General features: G+C 44.0%; 1 protein-coding gene across 1 annotated transcript in view; it reads right to left on the bottom strand.

The window, feature by feature from the left end:
* Nucleotides 1-6,386, bottom strand: part of CERS4 (ceramide synthase 4) — a 65,486-nt gene extending 59,100 nt beyond the window's left edge. Inside the window, exon 1 of the mRNA XM_019513194.1 lies at nucleotides 6,195-6,386. Within this exon, the coding sequence (XP_019368739.1) occupies nucleotides 6,195-6,367 (173 nt within the window). The 5' untranslated portion in view covers nucleotides 6,368-6,386. The remainder of the gene's footprint in view (nucleotides 1-6,194) is intronic.
* Nucleotides 6,387-14,073: the final 7,687 nt, after the last annotated feature.

Here is a 14,073-nt window from a genome sequence, read left to right as displayed (position 1 = left end):
TTACAGTAGTAATGCAAATTAACAAGTGCAGGCTCAACCAAATTTCTAATCCATGGTATCGGAATAATACAGCTTTCCATTTTCCAACAGAAAGCTTTATGTGATGCTGACCTGGAGAGTCTGTTATTTTGTATTTGTTTTTGTTTTTTTTTTTTACAGACCTCCCCACAAGAGTCAAAGTGTAATTCAAACCCTGGTTAAAAAACAAACTGTCAAAAAAAAAAAATGGGCAGCAAAAGGCAAAAAGTTGGTTTGGTTCAAGGACTATATAGTGTGCTGGTAAAGAGAGCTCAGAACTAATTAGTCTTAAACCAGTTCAAAGAGAAATTAGCCTAAACAGATAACACAGTGATTGAATTACAGCAGACACTAGCTACAACACAGGCTTCCTTAATTTAATTGTGCATTGCAGGCTACTACCTTAGCAAATGCAAGACTGACATGAAAATGTCAACATAAATTTGCTGAACAACAATTTCAACACTTAAAAACTGAGCTTGATGAAATGAAAGCTTCTATTTGGGCTGCAGAAGCAAAAAAAAAATGGAAAATACCTTGACCACTAATCTGTGTTAGAAGAACAACTCCAAGCTAAGCAGGGACTGGTGGTAGCAGTAAAATTCAAGCCCCCTCTCAGTGACATAGGGAGACAGAAAGAATAAGACTCTAATCCTAATTAGCCTTGGCTGAGAGAGGATCTGTCTGGGATGAAGCAAAATAATGCAAATTGTCAGCAGAGGCAGGGTTCAATTTAGAAGGAAAATACATGAATGCCCACTTCCAAGGGAACCCCCCCAAATATTATGTTCAAGAAAGATTTCAATGGGATATGTCAAATCTTGGAGAAAATTGTGAACTTTTTTTTTTTTTTTTTTTATATAGACGGTTCAGCTTTTTAATCAAGAAAAAAAGTCAAATACAGGTTTTGGTCTAATTAATCCTATATCTGAAAAGGTCACTGAGAAAAGATGCTTACATAAACTCTGCTGAGTTTGCTGAAATGACTGGAATCATTCAGGCATTTAAGGTAACACTTCTAGATAAAGATCTGTATCTGATTTCTGATTCACAATGGGTAGTGTCTGCTTTAACAGGCTGGGAGAATGGGAAAGAAAAGTTTACTGTGGGCACAAAGAAAATTTCATTAGTTATCATGTATTAATAGCTAAAATTTTAAAGAACAGGCAAAACTTCTCTCACAAAAGTGAAAGTACACACACAAAAAATCTGGACAATCAGCTAACTGGAACAACAAAGCTGCCTTAGAAGCTAGGCAAGCTGCTTTAATGGGGGGGAATGTATAAATACTGATTCAATAATGGCTATTAAACAAAAATCTAGACTTACTACCAAAAAGGTATGGTTGGGTTTAAAGTATCTTTAAAGCAATGATACTAAAAAAAGGGAATATCGAAATTAAAAGATAGTGATACTTTAAGAGCACTGCTCTTAGAGTAACTAATGATACATTTTTTGCCAAACCAGGAGAATAGTGGGTATGGATAATTCCCACTACAATTAGGGATGAAATCTTCTACTTAATGCATGACAATGAAGGACAATTGGATACTTGAGCAACCTATGACATTAATCCACACATCTTGGTGGACTGATTGTAAGGCTGATATTTAGACCTATATACAAGGATGTTTAGAGTGTGCTGGTGTAAATGATAAAAAAACAGAAGGGGAGGGGGGAGCGGGAAATACCAATCATGAGACAAGTATTGAGGTTGTAGCCATAGTGGTTTAGAGACAAAAGAAATCAGAATTCATGGTAGAGGTGATACCTTTTATTAAACCAACTAGATTTTTACCAAAAAAACCAAAAAAAATGTAATTGCAAGCTTTTGGGCACAAGCACCCTTCTACGGACAAAGGAGAAAAGCTTGTAAACGTTCTCTTAGGTAGAAATGACAGTTCATATTTCATAGGAGAGTTAAAGGTGTGGTAAAATCTTCTGTTTGAAACAGTTCATTTTATGCAGGTTAGAGAAAAGTTAGAATAGTTTGTTTACCTCGTAGTTGTTTGGTGGCAAGCAGGATGTAGTCATATTTCTAAATATGGAACTGGAAACTGGCCCCCACCATGTGGGTAGGGCCTGCTGGGAAATGGAGTCCACTGCTGGCCAGATTCAGCCCGTGGGCCAGACTTTGCCCGCCCCCATCCTAGATAATATGCCCTTTGCTCATTACTATCTGGATTAGCACCCAGATCAGGGCCCTTACTGGTTTTCAAAACTCTGGGCATGTCTACACATGCAGTTAGTTTGAAGTAAGCTTACTGTGCAGTAAGCCTACTGAGAAGCATGTCTACACATGCTCTCTCTTGGGAGCAGATTTTCTTCCACCCTGCTCTACCCTTCTGCAGGTAGCAAATTAACCCTGGAGTAGACCAATTTGCTGTGCTGTAGATGGTGACACTCACTGAGCAGTAAATTGGCCTACTATGCAGTAAAGAATCACATACAGATGTGCCCTGTTATTCAAATCATGCCCAACAAGCCTTTACCACCACCAGCCATCTATAAAAATAAAAATGGAACTGAGGATTTGTTTTCAACTCTCAGAAAAGAGTTGTAAAAGAAATGAATGACAATCAACAACCAAAGCTTCTCGCTATTCAAATTAGAGCCATTGTCACTGATGATGGAGTGGGCCCATGAGGTGAAGGGCTCCCTTCCCCCAGCCCCTGCCTGGGCCTCTTAATAGCAGCAGCACAGAGCTGCCAGCTGCTTTGAATGGCCAGAGCTGGGGGAGGGCAGGATGGAACGGAGTTCCTTTGCCTTGAGATGCAGTCCGGCCCAGCTCCCCCCGATACCCCAGCCGGGGTAGCTGTCAGGGGGCCCATGAGGCGAGGGAGCTCTGTTCTACCTTGTCCCCCACCCCCCAGCTCTAGCCATTCAAAGCAGCCGGCAGCTCCATGCTGCTTCTCCTCTTCCCCTCTCTTCCCTGCTGACAGCCCCAGCATGCAGTGGGTGGGCAGGGGGGTACAAATGTCTGTTGGGTCATGGGAGGGGGCCTCAACTCATGGCACTTTATGCAGGACCCTAAACATCTGTAGGCATCCTAAATGTCAGTTTCCAGCCATGTCTGAAGACTTTCTGGCACTTACACACAGTTTATGATTCCATTACTTCTATGTGTGCACATCTCTGCATCCATACTGCAGACTGTGTGCAAATCACAGAAAGCAGGAGCGGTGCTTTTATTTTAGTCCCCATGGTTGATTGGCTACAGCACTCATGCAGAAAGGGGGACACCCAGGTGCTAACACTCTGTCCTCCAGAAGTTTGATGTTGTGTCTCTCTCACCATTCAACATAGTCCACTAACCACCCTGTCACTAGTCAGGCATTATTCAGAACTCTCTAGAGCTCCTTTTCAATGTGAGCCACTGCTCTTTGTGTTTAAACAGAGTAGATGGAGGATAGTGCAGTGGGCAAATTTCTGACTCACTTAGAGCAGGGTTCTAGGCTAGAAGCAAGGCCTCACTTCCACAGCATCAGCCAATTCATGAAGTTCTGAATCCTCTGGCTTGCTCTGTTCTCCTCTTCTTTCCTTAGCTGCCAGAGGCCCAGTTTCAAGAAGAGGGCTGGAGAAGAGACTGGTATAGTGGTTAGAGCACTATGGTGCCAAGTCAGAGCAATAAAGGTTCAAACTCCTTCTGAGTGAGGATCACCTAGAACACAGGTTTCCTGCCTCCTGGATAAGTGTCATAAGTTATTGGGTTTAAAATATCAAAAGACTTTCTTCTTCTGTAAGTCATGTTTTTTTGTGTAGCTACATTTTTGTGATGTATGCATTGACAGCAAAGGTGTACTTAAGTATCAAAAAGGCCACTCACAGGGATGGAAAACTACCATTTAGGTTCAGCAAGGGCAATGGAGTTCTGCCTTTTGTGCCTGAAAGTCAATTTGTAAGGGGCTAATGATACCAACCTTTTCCCAACAGGACTGCAAAGCTTCACTGTTTATAGAGACCAAAGCAGATTTAAAGTTATGGATGCTAGAAAGAGACATCGCTGAATGAAGTGGATCCACTGTGTCACAGCACAGCAGATCCACTTCATTGGGTGAAACCCACGTCACCCTTGTCCCACCCACTGATGGTGTGGGACGAGGCGCTGTGTTCTCTCATGGCTTTAGGAGTCTGGGTAGGATGGGGCCTCTAGTGCCCTGAGGACACTTGCCTGGCTTTCCCCACTTACCCAGACCCACTTTGGAGATCCCAGGGGCAGGTCTGGGTCAGCAGGTCCCAGTGTGGAAGTATAGGCTGCTGGGGATTCCCTGGTCCTGTGCCTTCATGCTGGGATCTGTGCAGGCCTTCCCTGTTTGAGGGCATGCTCCAAGAGATTCCAGGGTCTCTCTCCATAAGCAAGAAGCCCTGACTTCTCCCACTTACGGAGAGGTGCCCTCAGATTCCCCAGGGTGCTTCTTTATAAGCAAGAAAAGCTGGGCAGGTGCTTCAGGGGCTTGAGGGGCCCTTTGATCCCCAGATCACCTGCCCAGGGTGGCTGGAGAGCACGGGCAGCTCAGTCTGCCTGCACTCTCCTGCCACAAAGCTAATAGGTGACCACAATAAACCATCAGAATTTATTTTGGTGCAACCTTTTGTTGCATCACTGATTTTCCTCTGGTGTGGCGTGACAAAGGTAGAGACATCTATTTAGTCACCATTTGTACTGCCATAACATTTTTATGGTAGCACAAGTGGGACGTCAGATGATGTCTGCTTCTATCTTGAATAACAATGGTAGCTAGTAAATTAGCACTCCCAACACTGTGACCATCTACCAGCCCAAAAGACACCCAGAGGGTGGGTGGGTGGGAAGTAGCTTTAACAAGATTGGGGCTATTGTAACACATTTGTAAAGCAGTACAAGCTGGCTGGAAGCAGTGGAGGGGGTTAGGCTTCAGCCACACAGATAAAGAGCTACATTCATCTATTGTATGCAGTACTGAGTAATTAAAAACCTCATTTTAAATTTAACAGCACTTCCCACAGCACAGTCCAAAATGCTCTCCTTTTCACAACACTTATTGAAACATAGTCAGGCTTCACCTCTAGTAATATAGTTAGAAAAGCCACATTTAAAAGCCCACAGTAAGGCTCTTTTTGTGTTTGCTTGCCTAAAAATAGCCAGTTATCTTTCTACACACCTTGTGAGCTGGAAAACAGCTGCAGTTTTTGAATTAGCTATCCAAAAAAAGAATTTAATTCACTGGGGTACAGAGACCAAGTATAGAACTTTTCAATCCTCAGAAAACAGTTTCAAAAATTTTCAGTGCCTTGTAATGAGATTTTTGAAGCCATACCTTTAGCAGAGCACTACCTGGATAATCTAACATTATTTCTGTTGTACTCATCCCAATAGAGGACAATGCTATGCAGAAGAACACAAAATAATATTGTGCTTCTCTAATGCATAAGCAAACAAGTAATTCAGAATCAAAGGAGGAAAGTGAGACCATTCAAATGAGACCTTCTAGGCATGACTTGCTTTTTATTTGGCCCTCTGTTTATTGCTGTGTACTACAATGCTCAGTGAATAACAATGTACATCTATCTCAGTACACACTTAAAGTTAAATTACACATTACACTTTGACCATACTAAGAGCACTTAAAATACAACTGTCTGCACGTTAAAGCTTGTTAACTCATGTTAAGTGCCCTATGAATGTCTCAAATTTACACCATTTCAGAAAACTGATAACTCTGGGCCAACCTACCTAGCTCATGGTAGGGTAACTTCAGTCTGCCCCATAGAGATAAATGAGAAAAGAGTAGTCCTTCAGAATCCCAGGATGCACTGCTCCCAGCCCTCCACCCCCAAAACCCAGAGCAGGGAAAGTGCCCAGATGTCTTGGCTCCTAGTCATGCCCCTGCTTGCCAGCCCTCTAGTAGCAAGTCAGAGCTGTGCAGGCAAGAAATGTCATTAATCTTTAATGTGCAACTGCTCACATCACATTTTAACTTTAACACCACTTGACATGCCAAAGATTTGGTCTGCTATAAATGTGACATGTAACTTCACCCTTAGAACTGGAGCCTTTGTCAGCTACTTCTCAAACAGATGGGGCAGTTGTGAGCCACACCAGAAATACCTTGGGTCAAGATTTGGCTCCCCTGAGCTATTCCAGTCATAGGCTCCAAATTGCTAGCTGTCTTCCTATACAAGGGAAACCAGTTTACCTTTCAAAGTAGTACCGGACGATAACCAAGAACAGGGCACACGGGATACTGAGCAGGAGGTGTCGAGGCTGAGGGTAACAAATATCTTCAGTCTCCTTCATGTCTTCCCAGCTGATTCCTGGGGGAAGCCAATACTCCTGCTGCCATAACCATTCATTTAAAGTCAGAGCCATCCTGGAGGGGAGGAAAATCAGAGTGAGCCAAGGATATTCTAGCATGAAGCAAACTAGTTAGCACCAGTCAATAAAGCTGGTTATGGAGCTAAGAGTAGGTGACCACCCATCCCTAACTGGGTGGGACAGTCCTGGAATGGGAACACCAAGCCCCAATCCCAGGCTGCATGACTCTGGGACAGCATTTGTCTTAGATTCGCAGCATTGTGTAGGGATCCAGGTTTCCTCTTACGGGCTGGCAGTGTTCCTGCCTGCAAGGGGCTGCCAGGAGCAGGACATGCCCACACACATGCATGTGACCAGCAATACAGCCTGGTAGCATGGAGAGCAGCTCCCTGCAGGTAAGTCTATGGGGAGAAGGGCATGTGGGGGGGCAAATTGAGGCCCACATGGTGAGGGAGGGAGTGGGTCAGGGGATAGGTGCGCTGCCCAGCCAGGTGGGGAGTGGGATGGAGCCCTGGGTGGCTCATTCAGGGGGCACAGGGGTGTGGGGCAGCTCCCCACCATGGCATACACCCCCAGAGAGAGAGGACATGGGGGGGCATGTGCCCCACCAGATTTATGCGTGGTGCAGGGGTGGGTGCAGCATGGGTGACTGGTGCCTCCTGAGTCAGGGGGGAGGGGGCACTTGCCCCCCCAGCGACCAGTCAGCAACTCGGAGGGAGGCCAATCGCACTGACCCAGAAGTGCCAGCAGTGCACCCAGAAGGGCCAGGGGCACACCCAGAAGTGCCAGCGGTGCTTCTCCTGGCACCCCAACTCTCCAGCTGATGTTTGCAGGGGAGGCACCAGTGCTCCCACCTGCCCCCTCTGCCTATTGCCTAAGCAGGGAATGCTGGCTGTCAGGGGGTGCGCCAGCGCTCTCAGGGAGTGCAAGTGCACCCCTATGAACCCCCTATGCAATGCCAATGGGGTGCAGGCTGCCTGCTGCAGGCTTGGGGTTCCCTGCCCTGCTGCTTTTCCCTTGGGAGCCCCGTGCTGGCCATGCATCCCCTGCTCACCTAGCAGCAACGGGGGCAGCAGCCGTGTGGAGTGTGCCCTCTGCTGCTGCCTAGCAGGCAGGGGGCACACAGCTGGCACAGGGCTCTTGAGGGAAATGCAGCAGGGCAGGGAGCCCTGAGCCCACAGCAGGCAGCCTCTGCTCTGATCTGGCCTTGCCGCCAGCTGGCAGAGGGCGGGGGAGAGGGAGGGGCAGAAGAGGTGTTCATGTGTCCCGCCTTTCCATTTTGAAAAGCTGGTCACCCTAGCTAAGAGTAACGTGAGCCATGCGTAAACCTGACTTTGAGAGGGGAGGAGTAGGAATAGATTAACACCAATGAATTTGCAATCCACTTGCAAATTATCATCAGATATTGTTTGACTTCCAGTTACTGGCACAAGGCCTAAAATACTGAAATGGAATTGAATGCCTTGAAACTCAATAGGACAGGGATGTCATTATTCCCAGTGTCATGCACCAAGCAGTTTATTGTTTAATGTTCTCATTCTTCCCCTGCATTAGTAATTTCAAAGCATATTTTGTGGGACTCCCAAACAACAAACAACTGACAGATAGAAAAATGCTGTATTCGTGATGTACATCCCAATGTTCGAATAACAATATTACCTTTCATCCGTACATGTAGCCTCTCCTTGGCCTTTAGGTCTTTATTTCTTTTATACTTTGTCAATGCTAGTTTTGCACACAGGCACACATGCAAACCACTATGAAGCTGCCAATCTAAGATTGATTGGAGATTTACATGTAAAAGATGAATAAAATCTTTTTGTTTTATACTTCACTGATTATCTTGAGCAACTTCATTTCATAGAAAAAAATCTTGCCTGAAAGACTGAATTTTACATCTGCTTTACATAAAACAACAAGGGTAGTACTTACAAATATGCCAAACAAGTTTAGGAACAGTTTGACAAGATGCAGATTCAAAGCTGCACTGTGTGATGTGATCCTAAAACCAAGATCTCCTGTTCTCTGTACAAGGCTCCTAACCATGGCTGAAAGGTAGGCTGCCTCTGCCTAACCTAGCATGTTTTTCTGTGAGTAAAATTTAAGTGATCCTAGTTTGACACACAGCTAACCAGCTGGAGTGGTCTTACTAAGCATGCACAGTTGCTGCAGGCAAACTGATGTCCAGAAATTTAGCATAAGTGTCAAAAACTGCAGTTAAATGGCTGCATACATGCCATTTAGGGTTATAAAAGGAAACAGGATTTTCCCAGTGACTAAGCTGACCTCAAGTTGTTAAACTCTTTAGGGCGCAGGAATGCATCTTCCCATGTGCACAAAGCATTAAGTTATGAATGGGACATTAGTGACAACTGGAAGAGGAGCTACTGCCATAGAAAATCATTTTTGTGGAGTTTGAGATGAACTTTCCAATAGGATTTATTACAAAGAGGTTCTTTGCCTCTTTTTATCACAGTTTTGTTTGAGAAACTATTTAGTTCACAGGTTGACACCATGCATATCCTCCAAGAAGCTTCTCACAATACCTATGTCACACATTAACAGTTAGAGTAGGCTTCTCCTGTGAAATCCAGGCAAAGAAATGCATGTAACTGTGAAAGCTATTGTGCCCTTGAGACTGTTGAGCTAAATCTTCAAATGCCTCTAAATCACTATAAGGCAGTATCTGAAACAGGTCTGTGAGCAGAAGTTGGCATCTATGAGTGTAAATATGGAATTTGCAGAGACAAACCAAGATCCTGCAGTTATTGATCTGTTTAAATAAATGTGTTTCTCAAGCAAAGTAGAAACCCTTTACAACTAGCAAGTTCAAGCGAAGATGAGACCAGGTACTTGGCAGTATTAAAGTGCAGGCAAGCTCCCAAATAGTTAGGTATTGTGCAATATAAAGTGCAGGCAAGCTCACCTTAGGTGGGTATTGTGCAATATAGGTAGATATGTTGGCTGTACAGAATAAAAATCTACATAACTGGTTCTCAAACTTTTTAGACTTGAGGCATTCCTGAGAAAATGTCAGCTTTTAGTTTTCACTCACTGTTTGACTACAGAATAGTAGTAAAAAAAATAGCAATTCTTCTGTTGCAAAGAACTGAAAAAGACTGCAAGAAGGTACACTGTTTAAACACTATGGATTGCTATACGAAAACTGGATGTGTCTTGTGAATCATGTTTGACACCTAACAATAGGGCTGTGCAAAGCTTCAGTCCCCAATTTGATTTGACAGAGATTCAGCACAATTTGGTGGCTGAATCTCCAAATCCAAATCGAATCAGAGGACCCTTTAATCTCTGAATCAGATCGGAGAGATTTGGACATAGAGACAGCTTTAAATGTTTTTTCGGCATACCTCTAGGCAGCAGAGGCTTGTGACTGCTGCGATGCTGGGGCACATGCAGTGTCCCACAGAAGCACAGGGGGCTCCCCCGCGTGCTCAGCAGCAGACCTGGAAGTGGACCAGAAGCACTTCCAGCCTACTTCCAGGACTGCCGGGGAGCGCGCTGGGGGCATCCAGAAGGCATAAGCTAGTCAACTTTTTAAAGGCCCAATCGCTCAATGAAAAACATCAAAGCATCATCATTATCATTATGGATTTAGTCAGAAATAAGGGCCCTATTTAGATGTTAAAAATAAAGATATTAAGACAGTCCCTGCCTGAAAGAGTTTAGAGACCAGCTAACAAAGAAAAGCTTGAGCATTCAGTTAGCAAGTAAAAGAAAGTGAAAAAATACAAAATTAAAGATTGAGGCAGCAACATAAAAAGATAAACATAGAATAATAAATATTAGACATGCCACATACCCATGCAGCCACAGTGGGGAAAAACCTTCTCAACACTAGCAGGTTGGGTCCTCTGGTGGTGTGAAGTGGCATAGTTCCACTAAAATCAAGAGGTTTGGGGGGGGCTGTTGAAGCTAAGGATCTGTGCCTTTGCCTACTATACCAGGCACCTCAAAGGGCATCAGGCACATGCAGCATTCAAACCACTGCATTGCTGAAGGACCTTTGACTTGACTTTTGTCTTTCCTGATATTTTAGGCCACTTGTATTTATTTATTACTCTGACGTTCATCTTGCCACATTAAAGACTAAATGCAAAAAGCTTCTCTAATTTTGTTTTAGAACAGAGGGAAGCATGAAGGTGCCCCCGGAAGTAGACTGCTCCAAGGACAGGAGCTCTGCTGTGCAGGGTGCAAGGACTCTACAATTGCTTTGCAGAGAACAGCTCAGCTGGGCTCCTTGTGTTCCAGATTCCCAAGGGCAGGGCCAGCAGATTCATGCCATTACACCACTGCATTGGACTCCAGGCACACCTCCATAACATTTGTTATTTGGGTGGCCCCCAATTTCAAAAACTAACGCAAATGATAGAACTAACAAAGTTTATTTGTGTAGCAGTAGGCAACCTCTGTAGATATTTTGTCTCTCTCACACTAACTAGCTACTTAATTAAGGGGCCATCTCTCAGTTACCAACTTCCCTTTAGTTAGAGAGCATCTTTAAATTACAACTTCTTGCACCACACTTGCCTCCTTGCAGAGGTGCTAGGCAGTGTGAGTGAGGGACTAGCCAGGCAAGGACAAGCATGTGCCTGCACTTATCTGCTTCACGGCACTCTTCAAAGGATCCGGTGGCACTCTGGTTTAGAATCACTGTTAAACACATCCACAATGTTGCTGGGGAGTGTATTTCAATGCTTCAGGTTTCAGAGTGGAATTGTTTTGAGATCTCTGCTGAGACAGCAGCACAGCCGACAGCCAAAAGGCTTATGCTCCCTCACAGCTCAAATGGCCAAAAGGGCTCGTCTTGGCTTTGCCCCTGAAATATTATTAATGGTTCTGTACCACCCAAAAATGTTTCGAATAGTTGCAAGCATAAGAATCTACAGCCAACCTAACACTGGGGAGAGCGTGTGTGTGTGTTCATGCATACATACATCTGTATTTGTGAACATGAGCAAGATAAAGAAGGGCTCAGATACTTCTGTAAATACCTGGGTTACTGGCATCTCGGTCTGAGGCAACCGGGTATATGGTCACCACCTACTTACAGCCCTCTGCTAGAACTCCCCTTCAGCCTGAGTTGTCATTTGAGCTGTGCCCATAAAAGTCTTTTTTCTGCTGTTCTCCACCCTCATACTAACAGGCCAGCCACTGACACACGTATCATTATCTGCTAATCTTGTTCAGAGGAGTCACACACATAAGCCAAAAATTAATGAGATATCTTTAAAAAGAATGATACTATTTTGGTCTCTTGATTTATGAATTGCCAACAGCTGTTGCCAACTGTGATAAATTCACACATTTCATATTATGGTAATTCTGATCCTTCTACAGCTCTGACTACCTAGCAGTGCAGAGATTCCAGCTTCTTCCCAAACCCTGACATTATTTCCATTTTCTGTATCCTCACATTTGCTCAATCCATGACTAGCAAGTAAATATAGGAAACGGAAGCAGAAAGGATCTCCTGCATCAGGGCTGTCCAACAGGCAGCCTGTGGCCCCTGAAGGATTAAACCTGAGGCCCCTGGTCTAGGTGCAGCTCCCTCTACCACCTGCTACTAGAGAGTCTCCAAGCTCCCCCTGCCTCGTCTGGCTTCCAGTGCAGAGGTGAACTGAGGGAACCCACAGCTGGGTGTCTCGGGCACTTGGGAGCCCATATAGCATGGCATGGGGGCAGCAGCATGGGGCAGGGGGAGTGCTAACCACATGACATGGGAGAGGGCGGGAAACATATGATAAAATGCAACTCAGGGTGCAGCTGGCACTGTACAGCAGGGGTGGGGTAGAGTCTGAACAGTGTTGCCTGTGGCCTAAAACTATGTTTCCCAACCTTTTCCAGCCCAAGGCACACATACATTAATTAAGTTTTTTCATGGCGCACCCGTTAAGGCATTCCCCATCCTCATACCTGTTGTAGCTTGTTGCCATGGCAAAATTGCCAGGCACACCTGTTTATTTCTGATGGCCCTCTTTTGTGCCACGGCACACTGATTGGGAAACACTGGCCTACAGTGCATGCAGCACAAGGGGGTATGGCCCTGACCACTCAGAAGCTGGACAGCCCTGTCCTCCATCATCAAATCCAGTCCCTTGATACTGCAGGTAACTAAACTATATAATCCCTTCCATAAAATGATACAGCTTCATCTTAAAACTAGTTACCAGTACATTTATTGCCTCATAATTCCAACTGAATGGCTGTTCCAGATCCTCACTGCTTTGATGGCTAGAAACCTTCCAATTTTAAGGAAAAAAAATTATTCATGTAAAACATATACAGTACCCATTTATTATTGTTCTAGTATTTTACTTTACCTTAAATAGTTCGTCATCTTCCCTAGTGGTTATCCCTCTACCCCTCCCCAATATATTTAAAGACAGCAAATCATAACCCCCTTTCCCTTTCAAGCAGGGGTGACAGGTGCCTCCTGAGTTTTGGGGGGCACAATTTGTGGGTGGGTCCAGGGGCAGGCCAAAAGCCCCATATCCACTCATATACTTCTATGCCACAGCTTAGTGCTCCCCCCTTCCCCCCCAACACACTGCCAGCCTGCGTGGCAAAAAAAACTTCACCGTCCTGAGTGATGCTGAGTCGGGGCCAATCTCAGGCGGGGCACATGCCCCCCCATACCCCTCCTACCTGTCGCCTGTGCTTTCAAACCTTCATTTCGATACACTAAAAGAGCTTGGCTTCTTTAGTCTCCTCTTTAAAATAAGCTCTCCATTCCTCAGATCATCCTAGTAGCCTTTTCTATACAACTCATCTTTTTTGAATATGGGTGATCAGAACTGTATCTAATATTCTAGATGAAGTTTTACCAATGCCTTAGACAACACATACACTTCTCATCACAATTTGAAAAGCCTCATTTAATAAATCTTAAGTTTGCCCCCAATTTATAACCAAAATTCTTGTTATCACTACTCAAGTACATGACATTGTACTTTCTACTATTAAAATCCATCCCATTTCTATTACTTTAGTCCTCAATGTCATCCATTTCCTCCTGTATTATATTCCACTCTTCCTTTATGTCTCCCATTTTTGTGTTACCATCAAATTGAACTAACACGTACTTATTTTTTAGCAATAAAAACATTTAATATGCTTGGTCCCAAGACATATCATTGAATAAGAAATCCATTAGTAAACTCCCAGCTGGACAGTTTTCCCTTAGCCAATTCCTTACTTAACATTTTTCTATTACTTCCTATCTTTTACTGTTAAATTCATTTTTCCATGTGGTATCAAATGTTTTCACTGAAGTCCAGATAAATTAAATCAACCACATTAGTGCTAACCAGAAAACTGGTCAACTTCCTCTCCCCCCTGCAAAAAAAAGAAAGCAAGAAAAATCAGGTTTGTGTGCTACCTGTAGGAATTGACATAAAACCTTGAATAATGCTGAGGTCAGAATAACAGGACTATACTTTGGTATTACACGTGCTGCTGTCCAAATATATGTTATCACCTTCAGTTTAGCAGACTTATTAAAAAGCTTGGCTAATGGACTATGATTTTGTGTGACATTTCTTTCAGCATGTGGGGACTGAGCATATTTGTTCAATAAATGTTAAAATTCACTTCCATATCAGCTGTGGTGATGTTTTCCTATCCAGATTTTCATTCGCTATTCTACCTTTGCCATCAAGTTTTATATCAATCTCTTTATTGCCTAGCCATACCTTTGCCCTCATTCTCTAGAGACTGGAAGGAAAAAAAAAAAAAAAAAA

Source organism: Gavialis gangeticus, unplaced genomic scaffold (assembly GCF_001723915.1).
Source record: "Gavialis gangeticus isolate Ggan-Ray unplaced genomic scaffold, GavGan_comp1, whole genome shotgun sequence".
Taxonomy (NCBI): domain Eukaryota; kingdom Metazoa; phylum Chordata; order Crocodylia; family Gavialidae; genus Gavialis; species Gavialis gangeticus.
This window is presented reverse-complemented; position numbering and strand designations above follow the sequence as displayed.